The 22,774-nt window shown below is 64.9% G+C and overlaps 3 protein-coding genes across 10 annotated transcripts; 2 read left to right on the top strand and 1 right to left on the bottom strand.

The window, feature by feature from the left end:
* Window positions 1–180: 180 nt before the first annotated feature.
* MIEN1 (migration and invasion enhancer 1) lies at window positions 181–2,780 on the bottom strand. The gene is made up of 4 exons (XM_064174649.1): window positions 2,634–2,780; window positions 1,931–2,028; window positions 1,475–1,551; window positions 181–1,065 (listed from the first exon to the last, which is right to left on the bottom strand). The coding sequence occupies exons 1-4, from the start codon at window positions 2,711–2,713 to the stop codon at window positions 982–984; spliced, it is 339 nt and encodes a 112-aa protein (XP_064030719.1). The 5' UTR covers window positions 2,714–2,780; the 3' UTR covers window positions 181–981.
* Window positions 2,781–4,013: 1,233 nt separating this feature from the next.
* Window positions 4,014–13,125, top strand: GRB7 (growth factor receptor bound protein 7). Of its 8 annotated transcripts, none has more exons than XM_064174640.1 (15): window positions 4,014–4,078; window positions 7,089–7,242; window positions 7,392–7,536; window positions 8,150–8,306; window positions 8,390–8,511; window positions 8,626–8,703; window positions 9,155–9,292; window positions 9,399–9,509; window positions 10,146–10,244; window positions 11,099–11,179; window positions 11,266–11,377; window positions 11,470–11,530; window positions 11,643–11,730; window positions 12,336–12,429; window positions 12,510–13,125. In XM_064174640.1, exons 2-15 carry the CDS (start codon window positions 7,097–7,099, stop codon window positions 12,917–12,919), a joined length of 1,842 nt encoding a protein of 613 aa, XP_064030710.1. In that variant the 5' UTR covers window positions 4,014–4,078; window positions 7,089–7,096; the 3' UTR covers window positions 12,920–13,125. The 8 variants fall into 8 exon arrangements, with proteins under 8 accessions (XP_064030710.1, XP_064030711.1, XP_064030713.1 ...); XM_064174641.1 differs by having other exon boundaries at window positions 11,473–11,530; XM_064174643.1 differs by having other exon boundaries at window positions 11,261–11,377; window positions 12,510–12,744.
* A 319-nt stretch (window positions 13,126–13,444) lies between these two features.
* Window positions 13,445–17,013, top strand: RDH8 (retinol dehydrogenase 8). The gene is made up of 6 exons (XM_064174217.1): window positions 13,445–13,559; window positions 13,666–13,827; window positions 14,334–14,513; window positions 14,590–14,683; window positions 14,814–14,997; window positions 16,591–17,013. The coding sequence occupies exons 1-6, from the start codon at window positions 13,463–13,465 to the stop codon at window positions 16,828–16,830; spliced, it is 957 nt and encodes a 318-aa protein (XP_064030287.1). The 5' UTR covers window positions 13,445–13,462; the 3' UTR covers window positions 16,831–17,013.
* The last annotated feature ends 5,761 nt before the right edge of the window (window positions 17,014–22,774 follow it).

The following is a 22,774-nucleotide window of genomic DNA, read 5'->3' on the forward strand; positions in this document are numbered from 1 at the left end:
CTCAGCTGCCAGCAGCAAAGGGCAGGACCCACTTTACCTGGAGGGTAAAAGTCCTGCTCCTACCTGGCTGCCAACCAAAGGGCAGGGCAGGCAGGAGATGGGACCTGACCTAACCCTGCTTTCACACCTCAGTGCCCGTGTGCCACCCCCTCCCCACACTGGAGGGGCCACGAGTGGGGCCACATTCTCCTGTGCCCTTTATTGAGTGCCAGGCTGCTGCCCTTACACACACAACAGAATAAATAGAGGCCCCACTGCCAGCTCAGCCTCCCCATGGCCAGGGGCATGAAGTGGGGAAAGAGCTGAGAGCCTGAGAACAGGGCTGGGGGGGGACATTCAAGGCTGTTAAATCAACTTCAGGGCCGTGGGGACGGAGCTGTGCCAGGGTTCCCATGGCTGGCACAGGGCAGCCAGGCCCCTGCTGCCCTCAGCCTGGTTTAAAGAGTGACAGGAGAGGCTTTAATCATTAACAAACCACACTCAGGGTCACTCCAAGTGGTTTTTCCAGAGCTCTGCAGCTGTGAAGTCCCCTCCAGCACCCAGCCTGACTCCTCCAAGGGATGGGCACAGCCTTCACACACTGAGGACAGCCCCCCCCCTCCCCCAAAATCCTCAGGGGTTGAGGGAGGGCAGAGCCCCTCCCTGTGCTGCTGGGCACAGGAGAGAGGCAAAGGCAGGCAGGGGAGTGCCCAACACCACAGCTACACCCCACAGGAGGTCAGGCACAGCAGGGATGGCACCCAAGGGGATGAGCCATGACTACCAGCCCCCCCTCACCCCAGCAGGGCCAGCCCAGTGAGAGCAGTAGCACAGCTCTGCCCACCCCAGCTCTCACTCCCACCACCCAGTGCCACGCTGGCATCCCCAGGGCAGCTCCTCACACTCTGGCATTCCTTCGGCGTCCCTGGTCAGGCAGGAGGCTAAGGGAGGTGGTGAGGAGCAAGGCTGGGGGGCACTGGGCGAGCCCAGCTGGGCAGGGGGCTACAGGATGACGCAGGGGGGGCGACTGTTGGTGATCTTCTCCAGGGGTTCCCCATTCCTGGCTCTGCGAATGGCTTCGATCAGCTGAGGAGACAGAGGGGAGGGAGCTGAGCTCTGGGCCAGCCCCACCGGGAGGTGTGGAGCAGCTTGGAGGGGGAGGGGACACACACACACACACGGGGGGGGGCACTGGGGGCACTCGAGAGCTCAGGCAGCGCCCAGGCTGAGGCAGGAGCTGCAGGAGCTGTCCCTGCTCTGCCCACACAGCGAAGCGCAGCCAGAACCGGAGCAGGAAGGGGTTGGGGGGGGATGGAAAAAGAACCACACACACCCCCCCCCCAACCAAGGGCACTGTGAGGCTTGGGCAGAGCTGGAAGGGGGCGAGACTGGAGACACTGAGGGGCAAAAAGGAGTCAGAGAGGAGGTGACTGCAAAACCCAACCTGCCCCTGGCCCCAGGCTGGCCGAGGGCAGGAGCCCAGCTGGGCACTTACGTCCTTCTCGTAGGGGAAGCCTCCGTTCTCCAGCTTGGAGAAGACCAAGTGCCCGTTGATCTCGATCTCAAAGGCACCTTCAAAGCAGGCAGGGCTGAGCTGTGAGCTGCCACCGACCCCCCCACGCCCCCACCCCTGCCGCGCCGAGCCCTGGCAGGCAGCAACGCCCTGGGCGGTACCCTCAGAGGGTACCCTCAGGCTGGCAGAGCACTCGGGGCACCCCCGGGAGTGCTTTGCCCTGCTCCTGGCAGACCAGCAGCTCTCTGCACCCGAGGTGACCCCGGGGAGGGGCAGCTCCTGTGACCCACCAGTGGGGGGGGGGGGCACGCTCCCCTTTCAGCCTCGCCGCTGGTTCCACCCAGCTGGCACCCGGCAGCGCGGGGGTGGGTAGGCACCGGCTGCCACCGCCCCAACGGCGGCCAGCCTGGGCACGGCAGGGCTGCCAGGGGCCCTCACCTGTGCCCCCCAGCCTGGACTCGATCTCGATGTCGGGGTACTCCTCCCTCACCGCGCTCGCCAGCTCCTGGTAGGTGGCCTCGAAGCCGCAGGGCTCGCTGGGGAGTGGGGGGGAGGCAGCTGAGAGTTGCCCACCCCGAACTGAGCATCCCCCTCCCAGCATCATCCTCCTCCCCTGCTGCCCCACCTGGGCCCCCACAGCAACCCTCCTGCGCCCCCACACCTCCAGAACCCTCCCCCAAGCCCTATCCCCTTGCACCCCTACTCCTCCTCACAACCCCCCCACCCCCCCCCCCCAGCTCCTGCTCTCCTCAGCTCTCTGCACGCCCCCAGCCCCCCCTATCCCATTCCGCTATCTCCCCCCTCCCCTCCTCGGCACCGCCGCTGCCCGCCCAGCCCCGCAGACCCTCTGCCCCGTACCCCCCCCCCCCCGCCTCCCTCCCCGGTCACCCTCCAGCCTCCCACCGACCTGACATCCCTCCCGGTCCCAGTTCCCCCAGTTTCCACCCCTGCCACCCCAGGAGCTCCTTCCCCAGCCCCTCCGGTTCCCGCACGGCGCCGGAGGCTCCTCGGGCCTCCCATTCATCCGTTTTCTCGGCGTCGCCACCCTCCCTGCAGGCGGCGGAGCGGCACCGGGGGCAGGAGGCCGGCACCGGGGGCAGGAGGCCGGCACCGGGGGCAGGAGGCGGGCACCGGCGCTCACCAATACTCCACCACGATGTGGACTCGCCGCTCAGCCCCGGCCCCGGCCCCAGCCACCACTGCCTCGGCCGCGCCGCTCATCGCCTCCGCCGCCGCCGCTTCCCGGTGCGGTCACGTGAGGCGGCGCCCCCGGCCGCTCTGCGCAGCTCCTCTCGACTGCTCCTCTCGACTGCTCCGGGCAGGCCCCGCGGCGCCACCTGCCGGCAGGAGGAGAGAATAGCATCAGGGAAACGGCGACCCTCGAAGACCCCTACCCACCCCCCGCGGGGACTCCGGGACCCCCGCACCGACCCCCTGGGGATCCGCTGCCCCCCCGTGGGACCCGCGTTAAAGCCCTCAGCGACCCCACTGACCTCCCCGTGCGGACCCCGCGGGACAGGCGCTGACACAGCGGCTCTAGAGCCCCATGAGGACCCCTCCCCTCCCCCCCCCCCAGACCCACGGGACCCTTGCTGCCTCCCAATGGGACCCTCCCTGACCCCCTACAACCCTCCCGTGGGAGTCCGATAGGGTCAGACCCCAGGGGCTCACTCATGGACACGTAGGACCCCCGGTAGAGCCCTCAGCATTTCCCGCAGGGACCCCCTGAACCCCCCCCGTGTGGACCCCTCTGGGGTCTCTGCAGCCTCAGGGGACCCCAAGCACCCCATGGGGACATGCACAGCCCCTCGGGGACAGCCACAGCTCGTGTGGGAACACCCAGAGGGTCCCCAACCCTCTGTCTCCGTTGCACCTCTACGGATCTCCTAAAAGACCCCCACATGTCCCACTGGGACCCCCCCCCCCCCCAAATCCCTCATCCCTCTCCATGGCATCCCCACATCCTTCCAAAGCCCAGGTGGCCCTGCCAGCTCCATGAGACCCCCCCCTGAGAGCCCCCTCCCCACTTCCCCCAGGCTCCGAGCTGAGCCCCTGGGACCTCCCCCACCCCATGAGACCCTTCCAGCCCCCCAACATGTGGGGTCCCACAACCTAAATCCCCCCCCCCCGACACCTGAGCCCCCTGACGGGGGCACCTGGGTCAGGCTGGCACTCACCAAACCCATCTCCCCAATTCCTCAGTCCCCCTAGGTTTGCCCCCCCGCCCCCCCCCCCCATCTTGGCTGCTCCTGGGGTCACCTCAGTGCATTGTGGGAAACTCCCCATCACCACTGCAGGGGGGGGGCGGGATGTGGGGAGGGGAGGGGGGGGGGCTGGGACCACTCTCACTGGCACAGTGCCAGGCTGGGTGCCCTGCTGTAGGAGCGAGGGGCTCGGGGGGGGGGGGGGGGTGGGCAGGGTGGGGGCACCCTTGGGTGGCGCGGGGGGGGGCCAGGAGCCGGGCGGGCGGCCCGCAGGGGGATGATGTCAGGCGGGGGCGGGAGCTGGCGCAGGTAGATAAAGCCGGGGAAGAACAGGAATCCCCGGTCCGGCGGGAGGGTGGCAGGACGCGGCGGGCGCCTGCAGGTAGGAACGGGGCTGGGGGTGGGGACCCCCCCGCGCCACGGCCGCCGTTGGCCGTGCCTGGATGTCAGCCTCACGCCACCGGCAGGACCCCCGAGCTCATCCCTGCCCTCCCCAAGCTGTGCTACTGTCTTTTCCTTCCTACCTTCCTCCCGGCTCTTCCTCCTCCTCCTCCTCTGCCTCCCTGGCATGGCCTCGCTGCTTCCACAGCCTTCAGCCCTGCAGCCTCCGCGGACCTGGCAGCCCTGTCCCACCAGCTTGGCACCCACTGGCACCTCTGCCCGTGGATGGGGGTCCTGGGAGCACATCCCACAGCTTTGAGGGCTCTGGAACCACAGACCTTAACCCTGGGGGCCCTGGGAACCTGTCCCCTAACCCTGGTGGCCCTGGGGTCCCCTAACCCTGGTGGCCCTGGGGTCCCCTAACCCTGGTGAACTGGGAACCTGTCCCCTAACCCTCTTGGTTTTGGGGTCCCTTTACCCTGGTGAACTGGGAACCTGTCCCCTAACCCTGGTGGTTTTGGGGTCCCCTAACCCTGGTGGCCCTGGAGTCCCCTAAGCCTGGTGAACTGGGAACCTGTCCCCTAATCCTGATGGGTTTTGGGTCCCTTAACCCTGGTGGTTTTGGGGTCACTTAACCCTTGTGGCCCTGGGAACCTGTCCCTTAACCCTGGTGGTTTTGGGGTCCCCTAACCCTGGTGGCCCTGGGGTCCCTTAACCCTGGTGGCTCTAGTCCCCCTCCTCTCTAGCTCTGCTGTCCCTGGAACCTCACCCTGTAGCCTCAACATCCCCCAGTCCCTCTGCCCCACAGATCTGCTCCTCCTGGGACCCCATCCCTTCAGCTTGGTGACACTGGGAACCCATCCCTTAAATTTGGTGGCCTTGGGACCCCTTCCCTTAAGCTTGGTGGTCTTGGGACCCTGTCACCACCTGAAGCTGGTGGCCCTGGTTGTCCTGCTCCATAACCCTGGTGCCCACCTCTATACTTCTGACACCCTCCACAACCCTGGTGGCCCTGGTCCCCTTGTCCCATAGCCACAAGCCCCCAGCTCCCCGTTTGTGCCAGTCCCCAGGGGCACTTAGTGTCCCCCCACCAACATCATCACCCTGTCAGTGTCCTGTCACAGCCACCAGGACAGGACTGGCACCACCGTGACCTGAGGCCACCAGGATGGGCTGGCAGGTTACTGGCAGGGCTGTGCCCAGGGCCTGGTGGGGTCCTCATCTGTCACACCCTCTTCAGCCCCTCCGGTGTCCCCTGCATGGCTTGGGCTGGCACTGCAGCATGTGCCACCGTGGGCAGCATCACCCCATATGACCCCAGGTGTGCCCCCTCTCCTCTCTGTCACCCTAGGGTCTGGCTAGGCAGGGGGACCCCAGCCCAGCCCCTCTGGTGGGGCAGAGGATCTGAGCCGGTGGGACAGGGAGGTGGCACAGGCAGGGGTGGGATGGGGACGCTGGTGGCAGCTGCGTGGTGGCACCGGTCCTGCCTGGCCGTGGACTTGGACCCTGGGCTGGCCGGAGGACAGGGACAGCGCCAGGGCCGGGCAGAGGGTGAATGTTTAACCTGGCCCCGGGTGGCATCCCGGGAGCAGTGTGGGCCCCACGTGGCCGTGCCCGTGACCACCCAGTGCCACCGGCACAGCCACGGCCGTGGCCTTGCGTGTGGTACGTGTGCTGCGTGCCAGGCAGCCCCACGCCATCGTGGCCAGGTATGCCTGCCCCTGGCCACTGGCAATGGAGCTGGCAGTGCCCAGCCGTGCCAAGCTGTGCCGAGCCGTGCCGAGCCGTGTCAAGCCATTCCGAGCTGCGCCAAGCCGTGCTGAGCTGTGCCAGCTGTGCCAAGCTATGCCAAGCTGTGCCGAGCTGCACTAAGCTGGGCTGAGCCCTACTGTGCCAAGCTGTGCCAAGCTGTGCCGAGCTGCACTAAGCTGGGCTGAGCCCTACTGTGCCAAGCTGTGCCAAGCTGTGCCAAGCTGTGCCATGTTGTTGTGAATGGTTTTGGGGCTGGCACAGGAGTGCTGACCTGTGCCCACAGAACACCCCCCCCCCGCCAAGGCGCGGTGGCACCGCGTGGGTGCTGGCAGCGGCAGCTGGGTGGAGGCGAAGGGTGACGCCGCAGCGCGGGGGCCTGTGCCCGGTGGGTGGGCTCGGGGCAGTTCCCACGGTGGGCGCGGGCACCGGCTCCCTCGCCCCCGGCCTCCCGGCGCGGCCGCCCGGCTGCAGATGCCAGCGTGGTGAGGTGGAGCTGGGAGCGGCTGCCAGAACTGGTTTGGCCGGACCCGAGGAGGTGTCTGGGCTGGGCCACCGCCGTGCTCCGCTTCCTGCTCCCGCTGGCGCCGTGCTTGGCACGGCACGGCACGGCTCAGCCTGGCAGAGCTCAGCCTGGCAGAGCGCAGCCTGGCACTGCTCAGCCCAGTAAAGTTCGGCTCGGCACAACTCGGCCCAGCATGGCTCGGTCTGGCAAAGTTTAACCCTCAAAGCTCAGCCTGGCACGGCTCAGCCTGGTGGAGCTCAGCTGGCTGAGCGCAGCCTGGCACGGTTCAGCCTGGCACGGTTCAGCCTGGCACAGCTCGGCCCAGTACAGCTCAGCTCGGCGAAAGCACAGGGGCACTGGTGAGGGTCCCACACGGGACGTGGCAGCACCAGGGGCTTCTTGGCTGTCTCGCAGGGGGTTGTGCCCACTGCTGACCTCACCCTCCTGCCCTGAAGAGGGGCACAGACACCCCTGGTGCTTGGCAGTTGGTGGGGCTCAGGCAGAGCCCTGCAGGCTGCAGGATGCCAGGGGCAGGCAGTGCTGAGTCAGCTCAGCCCACGCTGACTCACCGCTTGTCTGGGCGCCGGCAAAACACCGCCGGAACGGGTGCCAGGGGTGGGCAGCACCTGGCAGCGCCCTGGCACTGGCTGCCTGCAGCGTATGGAGCCAGAGCCGGGCACCGTGTCCCGTCGGGGCTGCCCTGTGGACGAGCACTCAGAGCCTTGTGCCAGGCAGGACCTGCTGTCTTCCCCCTCAGATGATGCCATGGACGGGGGGGCTCAGCCGAGCAGCCCCCGGGAGCCCCCCGGGCCGGGCGGTGTGGAGCAGGAGGGGGTCCCCAACGAGTGGGATGGGGGCGAGGGACCCCCCGAGGTCAAGCGCTCCCAGCCCCTCTTCATCCACGGCTGCAGGTGGGTGGGGGGGACAGATGCCAAGGGTCTGTCGGGGAGGGAAAGGGGAGGGGGAAGGGAGAAGGTGTATCCAGCGGGGTTGGGGGTACGGGAGGTGGTGCTGGGGGGAGGGGGGCGTCTGTGGGTGCTCAGCCCCTCTGTGCCCACAGCCGGCAGCTGGCAGAAGAGGAGCCCCGAGCCTCGTCGCTGCCCAGCATCCCCAACCCCTTCCCCGAGCTCTGCAGCCCCTCCAACTCACCCATCCTCAGCAGCACGGCCCTGGGGCAGGGACCCCCCCGGGAAGGGGTCTCCCACGTGAGTTTGAGGGCAAGGGGCTGGAGATTGGGGGGGGGGGGGGGAGGGGCTTGGCTCCTGCCGGCTCTAGGAGCCTTACCCGACAGCTCTGTTCCATGACCCTGGGACTCCCATCCCTTAGCCTTAGTGGTCATGGTCCCCTTATAGCCCTGGTGGCCCTGGGACCCCATTCCAGAGCCCCAGGCTCCCCCCAGTCCCCCTGCCCCACAGCCCTGGTGGCCCTGGGACCCTCTTTCTTAACGCTGGTGGCCCAAGGACCCTGTCCCCTAAAGCTGGTGGCCCTGGTCCCCTTGCTCCACAGCCACAAGACCCCAGACCTCAGGGACCCCTGGGTGTCCCCACACCATCATCACCACCCTGTCAGCACCCCTGTCACAGCTACCAGGACAGGGCTGGCATCGGGGTGACCTGAGGTGGCAGTGATGGGCTGGCAGGTCGGGTGGCAGGGCTGTGCCACTGTCCCAGGGCCCCATCTATCACCCTGGCACAGCCTCTCTGGCACAAGCAGCGTGGGGAAGCAGGGATGGAGCCGAGGACCCATACAGGTGGGACCGACGGGGCAGGGACGGGGACAAGGACGGGCTGGGGACAGCGGTGGCATCGCTGCTGGCAGGTGGTGAAGGTGTTCGGTGAGGACGGCGCCTGCCGCTCGCTGGAGGTGTCGGCGGGCACCACGGCTCGGCAGCTCTGCGAGACCCTGGTGCGCAGGACGCGGGCACTGCAGGACCACAGCTGGGCACTGGTGGAGCTGCACCAACATCTGGCTCTGGGTGAGCTGCTGGCATCGGGTGCTGGCATCGGGTGCGGCACCGGGCACCCCCCGGGCGCTCCGCTGAGCCCTGTCCCCGCGCAGAGCGGTGCCTGGAGGACCACGAGTCGGTGGTGGAGGTGCAGAGCTCCTGGCCCCCGGGCGCCGACAGCCGCTTGGTGTTCCGCAAGAACTTCGCCAAGTATGAGCTCTTCAAGAGCAATGCGGTACGAGGCCACCCCGGCAGAGCCCGAGGGCACTCGGCTGCCCCATGGGCACCCTGGGCACCCCCTACGGGTCTGCCCTGAGCGTCCCTGTCCTGTGTGTCTCCCCCCCCGCAGCAGTCGCTCTTCCCTGAGGTGATGGTGTCCAGCTGCCTGGAGGCGAATAAGAGCATGGCACACTCCGAGCTCATCCAGGTATGGGGCCATCGGGTGTGCCATGGGCACCTCAAGCTTGCCATGGGGACCCTGCTCTGCCATTCGGGACCTCGCTGCACCGTGGGGATCCTGCCATGCCGTGGGTATCCTGCTGTGCTGTGCAGACCTCGCCGTGCCATGGTTACCTCACCATGCCACGGGGGCTCTGCTGTGCCAGGGGCTCACCACCGAGCCACGAGGACCCTGCCAACGCCATGGGGACCCTCGTGTGCCCTGGGGACCTCGGCGTGCCGTAGGGATCCCCCCACGCCATATGGACCTTACGGTGCTGCGGGGATCTTGCTGTGCCGTGGAGACCTCACCGTACCGTGGGGTTTCTGCTGCAGCACGGGGACCCCTCTGTGCCCTGGGGGACTCCACCGTGCCCTGGGGGCCCCGCTGTGCCATGGGCTCACCCTCTGTGCCCCTCAGCCTTCATCTCCCTCCCCAGAACTTCCTCAACTCGGGAAGCTGCCCTGAGGTCCAGGGCTTCCTGCAGCTGCGGGAGGCAGGGCGCAAGGTCTGGAAGCGTTTCCACTTCTCCCTGCGCCGCTCGGGGCTCTACTACTCCACTAAGGGCACCTCCAAGGTGAGCCGCAGGTGGCAGCAGGGTGGCTGCGAGGGGGGGCTGCCATGGGGCCGGCTCTGATGTGTTGCCACCCCCCCCCCCTGCCACCACCTCTCCCCTGCCCCAGGACCCCAGGCACCTCCAGTACTTGGCTGACCTCACCGAGTCCAACATCTACTACGTGACGCAGGGCAAGAAGCTCTATGGGACACCCACGGAGTTTGGTTTCTGCATCAAGGTGGAGTTGATGGATTCAACTTGACCTTCTTGTGGCCCTCCAGTATCTGAAGTGGGCTCCAAAAAAAGCTGGGGAGGGACTTTTGAGGCTGTCAGGGAGGGACAGGACTGGGGGGGATGGAGCAAAGGTGGAGGTGGGGAGAGTGAGGCTGGAGGTGAGGAGGAAGTTGTTGAGCAGGAGAGTGGTGAGAGGCTGGAATGGGTTGCCCAGGGAGGGAGTTGAGGCCCCATGGCTGGAGGTGTTTAAGGCCAGGCTGGCTGAGGCTGTGTGCAGCCTGCTCTAGGGTAGGGTGTCCCTGGGCATGGCAGGGAGGTTGGCACTGCTTGCTCCTTGTGCTCCCTTCCAACCCTGCCTGATTCTATGATTCGTGGAATAGGTTGGCTGGGAAGGGACCTTCAAGATCAGTCAGTTCCCACTCCCCCCTGCCATGGGCAAGGGACACCTCCCACCAGCCCAACTGGCTCAGGGCCTCATCCAACCTGGCCTTGAACACCTCCAGGCAGGGCACATCCACAACCTCCCTGGCCAACCAAGGATGCCCCTGCCTGGTGGGGGGCTGGGGGTCCTGCTCCTTGCTGAGGAGTCTCTGCCCATCTGGGGTTGCCCTGTGACAGTTCCTGCCTGTGCTCCCCACAGCCCTACAAGGTGAGGAGTGGAGTGAAGGGGCTGAAGCTGCTCTGCAGTGAGGATGAGCAGAGCAGGAGCTGCTGGATGGCTGCGTTCCGCCTCTTCAAGGTGAGCTGCATCCTGGGGGGGGCACCCTGGAGGAATGCTGGGAGCATGCCGTGGAGATGCTGGAGGGATACTGGGAGAGATGCTGGAGGGATACTGGGAGAGATGCTGGAGGGATGCTGTGGAGATGCTGAAGTGATACTGGGAGAGATGCTGGAGGGATACTGGGAGAGATGCTGGAGGGATGCTGTGGAGATGCTGAAGTGATGCTGGGAGAGATGCTGGAGGGATGCTGTGGAGATGCTGGAGGGATACTGGGAGAGACGCTGGAGGAATGCTGTGGAGATGCTGGAGGGATGCTGTGGAGATGCTGGAGGGATACTGGGAGAGATGCTGGAGGAATGCTGTGGAGATGCTGGAGGGATGCTGTGGAGATGCTGGAGGGATACTGGGAGAGATGCTGGAGGAATGCTGTGGAGATGCTGAAGTGATACTGGGAGAGATGCTGGAGGGATACTGAGAGGACCCTAGAGGGATACTGGGAGGACCCTAGGGAAAAGCTGGAGGGATCCTGTGCAGGTGATGGAGGGATCCTGGGGAGATGCTGAGGCCATACTGGAGTGGGATATTGGAGAGGTAACACAGGGTTGCTGGGGGTGGATGCTGGGAGGAGGTCCCCATCCCACTGCTAGAAAAGATGCAGGATGTCTGTCCCCACACCCATCCTGGGTGCATGTGGAGGGTCCCATCCTGTGCTGGCAGAGGTGGAGGTCCCCATTCCATGCTGGGTGCATGTGGAGGTCCCCATCTCACACTGGGTGGATGTGGAGGGTCCCATCCCCATGCCAGCTGGGTGTGTGTCCCCCCCCGCCCCACCCCGTGGGGCTCCCCCAGCTCACCAGGCTGTGCCCCCCCAGTATGGGATGCAGCTCTACCGCAACTACCAGCAAGCACAGGCACGGCTGAGCCAGCCCCCCTGGATCGGGCCCACACCCCTGGTGAGTGCTACCCCCACCCCCTCCCCCAGCAGCCCCCACCCCATGGGGACCCCTAGGTCACCCCTTGCTGCCCCCCTGCAGCGCAGTGTCTCGGACAATGCTCTGGTGGCCATGGACTTCTCGGGGTGCACAGGCAGGGTGATCGAGAACCCCAACGAGGTGCTGACAGTGGCCTTGGAGGAGGCTCAGGCCTGGAGGGTGAGTCAGGGTTGGGGGGGCGGGGGGGAGGCTGCACGGTGGGGGTCCCCTTGAGCCCACTCTAATGCCTGCTCCTTGCCCTGCACGGCCAGAAGAAGACAACTCACCGCTACAGCCTGCCCGCCGCCTGCCACAGCTCCCCGCTCAGCGCCGGTGAGGAGGGCACAGCTTGTGCCAAGGCTGGGGACGGGGTCCCTGCCCTGGGTGGGGGTCCGTCGTGCCCCCCCACCCCCTCTTCTTAAGCCTGGCGTCCCTCTCCCCGCAGCCATCCACCGCACCCAGCCCTGGTTCCATGGCCGCCTCTCCCGGGAGGACACCCAGCAGCTGATCGGCCGCCAGGGCTTGGTGGATGGGTATGGGAGGGGACCTTGGGGGCAGGGGGCCTGGGGGTCCTTGGGCAACACGGGGGGGATGTTGGTTGGGGTCGCTGAGGCTCGTGGTGGGGCACAGAACCCGTGGGAGTGGCACGATGCCAGGGGATAGAGACTGCAGCCCATAGGATGCCTGCGGGGATCAGGGCAGAGTTGCCAGGGCAGGCAGTGGGATTCTGGGCGGGGAACCCCCAGGGGTTTAAAGGGGATCTGCAGGGGGGGGTTGGGATCCCCAGGGGTTCACAGGGGATCTGCAGGGGGGGTTGGGACCCGCAGGGGTTCGCAGGGGATCTGCAGGGGGGGGTTGGGACCCGCAGGGGTTCACAGGGGATCTGCAGGGGGGGGTTGGGACCCGCAGGGGTTCACAGGGGATCTGCAGGGGGGGGTTGGGACCCGCAGGGCTTCGCAGGGGATCTGCAGCCCCCAGGAGTTTGGGATTCAGGGGGCTGGGGAGGGGACAGGCTCCAAAGGGTACAGGGGTACAGCTTTGGGGGATGGAAGGGTTCTTGGGGTCCAGGGGTTGGCACAGAGCGGCAGAGGGGGTCTGGGGTCAGCCGTGACCCCCTCCCCTCCCCCGGGGCTCGCAGGGTCTTCCTGGTGCGGGAGAGCCAACGGAACCCCAAGGGCTTCGTCCTGTCCCTGTGCCACCTGCAGCGAATCAAGCACTACCTGATCCTGCCGGTGAGTGCCAGCGGGCGGGGGTGCCCGAGGGGTGCCAGGGGATGCCAGGGTTGGGGGTGCTGACCCGTGTGCCCTGGCAGAGCGAGGAGGAGGGGCGGCTCTACTTCACCATGGACGACGGGCAGACGCGCTTCGCCGACCTGATCCAGCTGGTGGAGTTCCACCAGATCAACCGCGGCATCCTGCCCTGCAAGCTGCGCCACTACTGCACCTGCGTGGCCCTCTGAGCCTGGCACCGCCTGGCACCGCCGATGTGGCACAGCTCGGCCCAGTCCCGGCACCGCTGGCATGGTTTGGTACCCAGCCCGGCTTGGCACGGCAGGATCGGGGCCAGCTGGGCTCAGCGCACCCAGAGACGAGGACAGCTCCTCCAGCAGCCCGGGAGGTGCCAGCTCTGCCCGCGGGGTCCTGCGGTGCCAGCGCTGCCAGGAACCCTCCCACTCAAGCACTTTCTCCCCCCTCCTGCAGTGTCAGCCCTGAATATCCCTAAGTGACCCCGTGGGGGCCTTGGCACTCCTCACCCCCATGCCAGGCGGGCTCGGGGCAGGCTCGGGGGGGGTCCCCAGCCCTAGGAGCGGGGTAGCAGGAGGGGGCGAGGGGGGCACACACCCCACCCCCCCGCTGCCATGCCCCCTCCCCAGGCCAGTTGAACTGTGACTGTTTTATACCACTGACAATAAAAGCTATTTTTTCAGAGCCCCTGCCTTGCCTTGCCCCCTCTACAGCAAAAGTTGGGGGGGGGTCTCCGTCCCCCCAACCCCCTGCTGCCAGTGGGCACGCAGCTGGCAGCCTCCCTGTGTCCTGCCGCGTCCCCACGGTGCCCCAGGTCTGTCACAAAGGGTCCTCTGTGTGCCCTGGGCACCACGTGTGGCTCAGCCACGGGCTGCCAGCAAATCCCCAGGAGTGGATTAGTTGAAGGGGGCGGGGGGGGGGAGGTAGGGAAGGGAGATTAAGGGCTGGGATTTGAGGGGGGTTGTCAGGGGGAGCTGCTATTAAAAGCGGGGGGGCTGGGGAACAGGGCAGGGGCTGTGCCATGGCACCCAAGACGGTGCTGATCACCGGCTGCTCCTCTGGCATCGGGCTGGCACTGGCCGTGCGGCTGGCACGGGACAAGCAGCGGCGCTTCCGAGGTGAGCAGAGGGTGCAGAGACGACCCCCACCCACCCCACCCCACCCCGAATTCCCAGGGGATACTCTGGTGTGAGGCTGAGCTGGCTCCGTGCCCACTCCCTCCAGTCATTGCCACCATGAGGAACGTGGGCAGGAGCGGGGCACTGGCGGCGGCAGCGGGGCCGGCGCTGGGCAGGACGCTGGAGATCAAGCAGTTGGATGTGTGTGATGAGAGCTCCATCCGAGCCTGCCTCGACAGCATCCCCGGGCGCCACGTCGACGTCCTGGGTGAGCCCTGGCACCCCCCTCCCCCACCACATCCCCGTAGTGTTCCCGTGCTGGGCACTCTCCCTGCTGGGCACACACTGTACCGGCAGTAACCTGTGCACTGCAAACCATCCCTGCCAAGCGTATCCTATGCTGGGGACCCTCTGTGCCAGCCAACACCCATGCTGAGGGCACCCTGGGTGGACTTGGGGATGGTCTATGTGCCAGGGACCCTTTGTGTACCCAGTGCTGATGCCCCCATGACACCCTGTGCACCAGGGACCCTCCATGCCAAGGACACCCTGTACCAGGGACCTTCTGTGCACTGGGGACTTTCTGTGCCAGGGATACCATGTACCAGGCACCTTCCACATTCAGGCCATGCCATGCTGGGGACCCTCTGTGCACCCTCCTCTATGCCAGGGACACCTTGCACCAGGGACCCTCTGGATACCAGGGACCTTCTGTACGCTGGGTACGGGGAGCTCCTGGGCGAGAGCCACCCCACTGATGCCCAGTGCCCTCAGTCAGCAACGCTGGGGTGGGCATGGCTGGTCCCTTGGAGTGCCAGAGCCTGGCAGCCATGCAGAGCCTCATGGACACCAACTTCTTTGGCCTCGTCCGGCTGGTGAAGGAGGTTCTGCCCGACATGAAGCGGCGCCGCGGGGGGCACATCGTGGTCATCAGCAGCATCATGGGCCTGCAAGGTAAGGAGAGGGCACAGGGTGCCCTGGTGGGACCAACCCTGGCACCGGCCTTGACCAGGGCACTCAACCCCTCCAGGCATCGTCTTCAACGACATCTACGCAGCCTCCAAGTTCGCGGTGGAAGGCTTCTGCGAGAGCCTGGTGGTGCAGGCGCTGCGCTTCAACGTGGCGTGAGTGCCAGGGGCTGGCGGGCAGCCTGCCACCCCCCTCAGCCCACCGCCCCCCCCCACAGAGGGGTAAAGGGGTTTGGGGGGGAAGGGGGTGGTGCTGGGGGGTCCCCAGCGCCCCATCCCCGGGCAGGATCAGCCTGGTGGAGCCGGGGCCGGTGACGACGGAGTTCGAGGCGAAGCTGTACGAGGAGGCTGAGCGAGCAGACTACTCCCGGACCGACCCCGAGACCGCAGACATCTTCACCAACGTCTACCTCAGGAACTCCAGGGATGTCTTTGCCAGCCTGGGACAGACCCCTGAGGACATCGCCGAGGTGACAGGCAGGGGGTGTGGTCCTGCCAGCCTGGGGGCTGCCCTCTTCCCCTTGCTCCCCTGGCTGGGTTGGGCTGGAGGGGTCTAGCAAAGCCTCAGTTAGCCCCTGCCAGCCTGGGGGCTGCCCTCTTCCCCTTGCTTCCCTGGCTGGGTTGGGCTGGAGGGGTCTAGCAAAGCCTCAGTTAGCCCCTGCCAGCCTGGGGGCTGCCCTCTTCCCCTTGCCCCTCCACAGCTGGGTTGGGCTGAAGGGGTCTAGCAAAGCCTCAGTTAGCCCCTGCCAGCCTGGGGGCTGCCCTCATCCCCTTGCCCCTCTGGCTGGGTTGGGCTGAAGGAGTCTAGCAAAGCCTCAGCCCCAGAGAGGAGCAGGGAGCCCAGCAGCAGGGCAGGGCTCTTGCCCTGGCACATCCTTTCCTTCTAGGTCCATGCCAGTGGGGATGAGCCTGGCTGGGACAGGAATGGGATAGGGATGGGATGGAGATAGGGATAGGATATGAAGGGGTTGGGGATGGGGATAGGGATAGGGTGGGAATAGGGTTGGGGATGGGTTGCAGATAGGATGGAAAGGGGATGGGAGTAGGATAGAAATGGGGATGGGCATGGAGAAGGAATGGAAATGGGAAGGAGATGGGATAAGAATGGGAGGGATGAAGATAGGATGGGAATGGGGACAAGATGGGATGGGAATGGGACTGGAGATGAAGATAGGATGGAAAATGGGTGGGAGAAGGTTGACAATGAGATGGAAATGAGGATGAGGATGGGAAAGGTTGGACTTGATGATCTGTGAGGTCTCTTCCAACCCTGATGATACTGTGATATGGGACGAGGGTGAAGATAGAACAGGAATGGGGATAAGATGGGATGGGAAAGGGGCTGGGGATGAAGACAGGATGGAAAAGGGGTGGGAGAAGGTTGAGAATGGGGTGGAAATGAAGATGAGGGTGGCAATGGGAAGGAGATGGGATGGGGGTGAAGATAGAACAGGAATGGGGATAAGGTGGGATGGGGAATGGGGCTGGGGATGAAGACAGGATGGAAAAGGGGTGGGAGAAGGTTGAGAATGGGATGGAAATGAAGATGAGGATGGCAATGGGAAGGAGATGGGATGGGGGTGAAGATAGAACAGGAATGGGGATAAGGTGGGATGGGGAATGGGGCTGGGGATGAAGACAGGATGGAAAAGGGGTGGGAGAAGGTTGAGAATGGGATGGAAATGAAGATGAGGATGGCAATGGGAAGGAGATGGGATGGGGGTGAAGGTAGAACAGGAATGGGGATAAGGTGGGATGGGGAATGGGGCTAGGGATGAAGACAGGATGGAAAGGGAGTGGGAGAAGGTTGATAAGAGGATGGGAAATGAGGATGGCAATGGGAAGGAGATGGGATGGGAATAGGAGAGTGAATGGGGATAGAATGGGAATGGGAAGGCTATGGGCATGTGGACAGGACGAGATGGGATGGGAACGAGGGTGGGGATGGAGATGGGGCCGGAACAAGGACGGGTTGCGATGGGAATGGAGGGCGAGGAGCGGGAGATGGGGACAAGCACCGTGTACGTGTGTGTGTGTGTGTGTGTGTGTGTGTCCCGGTGCAGCACACGCTGCGGGTGATCGAGGCGGCCAAACCTCCCTTCCGACACCAGACCAACGCAGCCTACACGCCGATGGCAGCGCTGAAGCATGCGGACCCCAGCGGGGCCCTGCTGACCGCCGCCTTCTACCAGCTGCTGTTCCGCCACAGCTCGGTGCTGCGCCTGGGGCTGAGAGCGCTGCGCTTGCTGCGCTGGAAGGCACAGAAGGTGAAGGAGGGAGTCCGACTGTTGGGCTTCAAATAGTCTCTCCCCTCCCCGCCCCGCTGCCAACCACCGCAGCCCTCCCCCGTCCCCCTCCTCACCCCAGCAGCTCTGGGAGGGGAGCAGAGCTGCGACCCAGCTGCGCTTTCGTTTCCTGCTCCCGGCCCCGAAATAGCCTCCCCCCGACGGGCGCCGCCGCATTAAAGTGGGCAGAGGTATTTTTAACCCCGCAGAGAGGCTTCCTCCGAGAGTGCAGCGGCTGTGACCCGGGCTGGCAAGGGCTGGTAGATGCTCCACTCCCCCCCCACCCCCACCCCCGGCCTGTGCCTGCCTCCCTCTCCCTAGGGGCACCCAAGTAACATCCTCCTGGCTTCTTGCATCCAAAAGTCCTTGCCCTGTCAGCTGCCAGCGTGTTGGTGATGCTCCCGTGGTGGGGGGCACAGCACGGTGGGTTCTGTCACCCCTAGCTTGGCACTGAGCCCCACAGCAATGGGGAGGCAGAGAGGGTGGTGGGAGTCACAGAACTGTTAAGGTTGGAAAAGGCCTCCAAAGTCACCAAGTCCAACCACCAACCAACACCACCATGCCCACCTAACTGTGGCCTGAAGTGCCAATGCCCATCCCCTCCCCTGCCAGGGGTGCTGGAAGTGCCAATGCCCACCACCTCCCTTGCCAGGGGTGCTAGAAGTGCCAATGCCCACCCCCTTCCCTGCCAGGGGTGCTGGAAGTACCAATGCCCATCCCCTCCCCTGCCAGGGGTTCTGGAAGTACCAATGCCCATCCCCTCCCTTGCCAGGGGTGCTAGAGGTGCCAATGCCCACCCCCTTCCCTGCCAGGGGTGCTGGAAGTGCCATTGTCCATCCCCTCCCCTGCTGGCAGGGTGCAAAGGGTGTGGGGTGTGTTCAGGGGGCACACTGGGGGTGCAAAAGGGCTGCAGGGGTAGGTGTGGGTTGCATGGTGAGGGCTGAGTGTGTGCAGAGCAGGCACCGGGAGCAGATGTGCCAGCAGGGGGGACTCCAGCACTTTGTGCTGCCCTGGGGGCTCCCCTGCAGCTGCGAGGGGGGTGGGGGGGTGCTGGTGGGCTGAGCACAGGGTGCTGGTGTGTGGGTGCCTGCTGTGAGTGCAGCTGGGGGGTGAGAGCAGGGGAAACCACAGGGAGGCCCAGGATGATTCAAACCCACGGGGCCGTTTCTCAGAAGCCTTCCTGGCTCCCACTGAGCTTCCCGGAGAGCTCAGGAGGCCCCACGGGAGGGTTTGGGTTGGAAGGGACCTTCAAGGTCAGACAGTTCCAACCCCCTCCTGCTATGGGCAGGGACATCTCCCACCAGCACAGGTTGCTCAAGGTCTCATCCAGCCTGGCCTTGAACACCTCCAGGGAGGGGACAGCCTCCCTGGGCAGCCTGTGCCAGTGTCCCCTCACCCTCACTGGCAAGAATCTCTTTTCAGTCTCCCCTCTTCCAGCTCCAATATGTTGCCTCCTTCCTGGCTCTATAAATCATAGAATCAGGCAGGGTTGGAAGGGAGCACAAGGAGCAGGTAGTGCCAACCTCCCTGCCATGCCCAGGGACACCTCACACTAGAGCAGGGTGGCCACAGCCTCAGCCAGACTGGCCTTAAACACCTCCAGGGAGGAGGCTTCCTTCCACCACCTCCCTGGGCATGGGAGGAGCCCCTTCCAGGCTCTCACCACTCTCATGCTGAAGAACTTCTTCCTAACATCCAGGCTGACTCTACCCATTTCCAGCTTTGTTCCTTGTCAGAAGTCCCTCCCCAAAGCCTTTGAGAGAGGGAGAAGGAATGCACCTAGGGCAGGGATGCACAAACGCAGGCTGGGCAGTGCCAGGCTGGAGAGCAGCCCTGAGGAGAGGGACTTGGAGGTGCTGCTGGAGGAGAAGCTCAGCAGGAGCCAGCAGTGTGCACTTGCAGCCCAGAGAGCCAAGCAGAGCCTGGGCTGCAGCAGCAGCAGTGTGGCCAGCAGGGCCAGGGAGGGGATTCTCCCTCTCTGCTCTGCTCTGCTGAGACCCCACCTGGAGTCCTGCATCCAGCTCTGGAGCCCCTGGGACAAGAGGGCTGTGGAGATGCTGGAGAGTGTCCAGAGCAGGGCCAGGAGGATGCTCAGAGGCTGCAGCAGCTCTGCTGTGAGCACAGACTGAAAGAGTTGGGGCTGTGCAGGCTGCAGCAGAGGAGGCTCCCAGATGACCTTCTTGTGGCCTGCCAGGATCTGAAGGGGGCTCCAAAAAAGCTGGGGAGGGACTTTTGTGGCTGTCAGAGAGTGACAGGACTGGGGGGGATGGAGCAAAGCTGGAGGTGGGGAGAGTGAGGCTGGAGGTGAGGAGGAAGTTGTTGAGCAGGAGAGTGGTGAGAGGCTGGCAGGGGTTGCCCAGGGAGGTGGTTGAGGCCCCATGGCTGGAGGTGTTTGAGGCCAGGCTGGCTGAGGCTGTGGGCAGCCTGCTCTAGGGTAAGGTGTCCCTGGGCATGGCAGGGGGGTTGGCACTGCCTGCTCCTTGTGCTCCCTTCCAACCCTGCCTGATTCTGTGATTCTATGAACCCACACTGCAGCCCCCACATCCCTACCAGGCTCCCCCAACCTTATATGTGGCTGCAGTGCCATGCACCAGGCTGTGCCACGCACCAGGCTGTGCCACGCACCAGGCAGTGCCACGCACCAGGCTGTGCCATGCATGTCAGCTCCTCGGCTTGGCCGGTTCCAGGCACCACGGGGACAGGATGGGGTTAGTGGGGGTGGGGGGAGGAGGAGGGAAGGAAATACTTTTCCCTTGCCCCCCCTCCCTCCCCGTGCCGCAGGAGCACAGGGCACAGCGGCGCCGGGGGCAGCGGCAGCGCAGCACCTGCGGGACCCGCAGGGCTGACATCAGAGTGGCATCAGCCTCCCCCCACTGCGGTTTCTGCAGCTTTGACTAACTTTCTCCACTCCGGGGGGCAGAGACAAGGGGGGCAAGAGGGGGGCTGCACCCATCTCTGGCGAGGGGGGGGGGCCCTGGCTGCAGCCCAGCTCGCCCAGCACCCGTGGGAAATGGAGCTGAGGGAGCAGCTCAGGACCCTCACAGGCGCCCCCAGTCCCAGGGTGTGCCCGAGTCTGTCATGGTGCTGCTGGGGGGAGGGGAGAGCTGTGAGAGGAGGGGGAAGGGCAGAATCGTGCCCAGCACAGGACTCCCACAGGCGCCCCCAGTCCCAGTGTGTACCCAAGTTTGCAGGGGAGCTGCAAAAGGACTGATCTGGGGGGGGGGGAAGAGAGGTCAGGATTGTGCCCAGCAGTCACTGGGGGTGGGGGGCAGAGGGTGCCTGGGCACAGCAGCTCTGCTATGGCCTCAGCCGTGCCCACCGAAGCCTGTGGGGGCAATGGGAGTGTCAGACAAAACGAGAGGGGGGGGCGACCCAGGGAGCTGCAGCAGCCTGGGGTGAGTGTGTGTGTGTGTGGGGGGGGATGTTCCTCCATCAGTGGGGGGCACTTGGGCTGTGCTTGCAGCCGAGGGACGTCCCCCCCCAGCCCGGGAGCACCATGGCAGGAAACCAACCCCAGCCCAGCCCCTGGCCATGGGGGCTCTGCCAGGCGGGGGGGGGGGGTCGGAAGCAGCTTTTTGGGCAAACAAGTATCAGAGGGGACTTTCCCTTCCCCGGGGACACCACGGAGGGGGGGGGGAACGGACAACTTCTGCCCTCCTTCCCCCTCTCTTGCTCCCCAGGTGTCCCGGCTGGCTGCCATGCAAATGTGGAGCCAGAAATAGCCCCTCCGGAGGGAAAGGCAGGGAGTGAGCAGCTCCCCGGAGGCTTCACTTCCCTCCTGGCACAGCGAGGAGAGCACCAGGCGTGACCTGAACCCGCTGCCCTCCTCTCCCCCCAGGTCACGGTGCCCTGATGACAGCAGTGGCTTTGTCCCCTGCTTTGCCACCTGCACCCAAGCCAGCCCCGGGGCTGCGGTGCCAGCGCTGGGTGCACTCGAGGTGACCTCATGGGGACTCAGGCTTTGACCCCTGGTTGTTGAATGGGAACTTCACACTTTCCTCGGGGGGGGGGGGGGGTGGGCACTGGGAGCCTGGCAGAGCCACTCAGCCCACGCTGAGGGCTGTGAAACACCAACGGGTCCTTGCTGAGGTGACTCAGTGAGGGGCTGGAGAGCTGGGAGGAGGAGGAGGAGGAGGAGGTGGCAGCAGTGACTCAAGTCCTCCCTCACCCACTCTGCCCTCCCAGCACTGCTGGCTTTTGGGTGCTGGACCAAGCAGGAGCTGGTGCAGCTGCAGCTCAGCACCTGGCAAAGGTCTTGTAGGGGGTTTTGTGCCTGTCTGGATCTGCTGGGGGGAGAGGGGGGCAAAAAAATCCCACCCTGCTCCATCCCAGTCCCAGCCAGCAGCAGATCAGGACCTCCCCTGGCATGGCACCAGCCCAAGGTGTCCTGAGCCTGAGTGGGACTTGAGAAGGGGTTTGGATGCAGGCAGAAGAGGGCTGGGGGAGGGTGGGGGTTAACCTTCAGCTTTTGTGTTGATGCTGGGGGGGAGGTTTGATGCCTTCAAACCCTAGGGCTGGGGACACTGGCAGTGCCTTGCCCAGCTGGGAGTCACCTGGCAGTGACACAGCGAGGGGAAAGCAACCCCTGGGGCTTAGGTTTCACCCGGGGAGGGGAAGGAAGTGAAGGCAAAAGAAAAGCAAAGAAGGAGCCTCTGAATTTCTGCTCTTTGGTTGTTGGTTTCTTTCCTGTGTTTCAAACACTTCCAGCTCCTCCTGGCAGAATGTGGCAGGAGAGGATGAAGTCAGCGTGAAAGAGCCTCAGCCTGCTGGAGCAAGGGGCAAGGAAAGGGCCGTGGGAGGGGTGGCCTCAGCCTCCTCCTCCTCCTCCCAGCATGTTTCCATCTGACTGATGTTCTCCAGCACCCCCATGGAAACCTTGAGCCCACCAGAGTGGCTCCACAGCCTGGAGCAGCTCCTTCAGCCCAGCCCTGTCCCCAGGCAGGGCACAGGGGACGCTGGTGGTGGCCACAGGGCTTGTTGGGAGGGATAGCAACAGTGTGTGGCTGAGAGGGGCAGGGGTGAGGCTGGAAGTGACCTCTGGAGCTCAGCCAGTCCAACCCCACCCTGCTCCAGCAGGGCACCCGCAGCAGTGGGTACCATCCTTCTCCCTAACACTCCTCTCCTGCCTGTTGTGCCTGCCAGGGGCAGTGGCACAGGCCTGGCATCACCTGCAGGTCACAGACTGATGGCTGGAAGAGAGCTTTAGGATCATGGAGTCCAAGCATGGAGCCAGCACTGCCAGGGCACCACCACCCCCTGCCCCTCAGCACTGCCTCGCCAGGGATGGGGACTCCACCAACGTCCTGGGCAGCCTGGGCCAGGCCTTGATGAACCTTTGTGGGTAGAAATTGTTCCTCGTGGCCAACCTCAATCTGCCCTGGTGCAACCTGAGGCCATTTCCTCTTGTCTCAACCCCCACCCGGCTGCATCCTCCTCTCAAGAAGCTGTAGAGAGCAATGAGGTCTCCTCTCAGCCTCCTTTTCTCCAGCCTCCCTCAGCTGCTCCTCCCCAGCTCTGTTCTCCAGACCCTTCCTCAGCTTCGTTGCCCTTCTCTGGACCTACTCCACCCCCTCAATGTCCTTCTTGGAGTGAGGGACCCAAAACTGACCCCAGGACTTGAGGTGGAGCCTCAGATCTGGGCACCCCCAGCACAAACACGGCTAGAAACAGTGGGTGAGCAGCAGGCAGGAGGTGAGGAGCACTCAGAACCATCTCGTTTTGATAACTGACTGCCTTGGCATCCACAGCAGGGCACAGCTGCACAGCAGAGTCACCACTCAGCCCTGGGCAGGCTGGGAAGGACCCTCAAAGGTCACCTTGGTCAACCCCTGCTGCAGGCAGCAGGGACACCTCCAATTACAGCAGGGTGCCCAGGGCCATCTGGCAGAGAGGAGGAGTTTCCATCCCTGGAAATCAATTTCCATCCCTGGACATCAGAGTTTCCCCCAGCCCACATGGCTGA

The sequence above is a fragment of the Pogoniulus pusillus genome, chromosome 40, assembly GCF_015220805.1.
Source record: "Pogoniulus pusillus isolate bPogPus1 chromosome 40, bPogPus1.pri, whole genome shotgun sequence".
Lineage (NCBI taxonomy): Eukaryota > Metazoa > Chordata > Aves > Piciformes > Lybiidae > Pogoniulus > Pogoniulus pusillus.

Coding starts and splice junctions, on each gene's coding strand:
- MIEN1 (XM_064174649.1), bottom strand. CDS start 2,713: ATGAGCGGCGCGGCCGAGGCAGTGGTGGCTGGGGCCGGGGCCGGGGCT. Junction 2,029..2,633: donor CACATCGTGGTGGAGTATTG/GTGAGCGCCGGT, acceptor CCCACTCCCCAG/CGAGCCCTGCGGCTTCGAGG. Junction 1,066..1,474: donor GCTTCCCCTACGAGAAGGAC/GTAAGTGCCCAG, acceptor CTGTCTCCTCAG/CTGATCGAAGCCATTCGCAG.
- GRB7 (XM_064174640.1), top strand. CDS start 7,097: ATGGACGGGGGGGCTCAGCCGAGCAGCCCCCGGGAGCCCCCCGGGCCG. Junction 7,243..7,391: donor CTCTTCATCCACGGCTGCAG/GTGGGTGGGGGG, acceptor CTGTGCCCACAG/CCGGCAGCTGGCAGAAGAGG. Junction 7,537..8,149: donor CCCGGGAAGGGGTCTCCCAC/GTGAGTTTGAGG, acceptor CGCTGCTGGCAG/GTGGTGAAGGTGTTCGGTGA.
- RDH8 (XM_064174217.1), top strand. CDS start 13,463: ATGGCACCCAAGACGGTGCTGATCACCGGCTGCTCCTCTGGCATCGGG. Junction 13,828..14,333: donor GCGCCACGTCGACGTCCTGG/GTGAGCCCTGGC, acceptor CAGTGCCCTCAG/TCAGCAACGCTGGGGTGGGC. Junction 14,514..14,589: donor CAGCATCATGGGCCTGCAAG/GTAAGGAGAGGG, acceptor CAACCCCTCCAG/GCATCGTCTTCAACGACATC.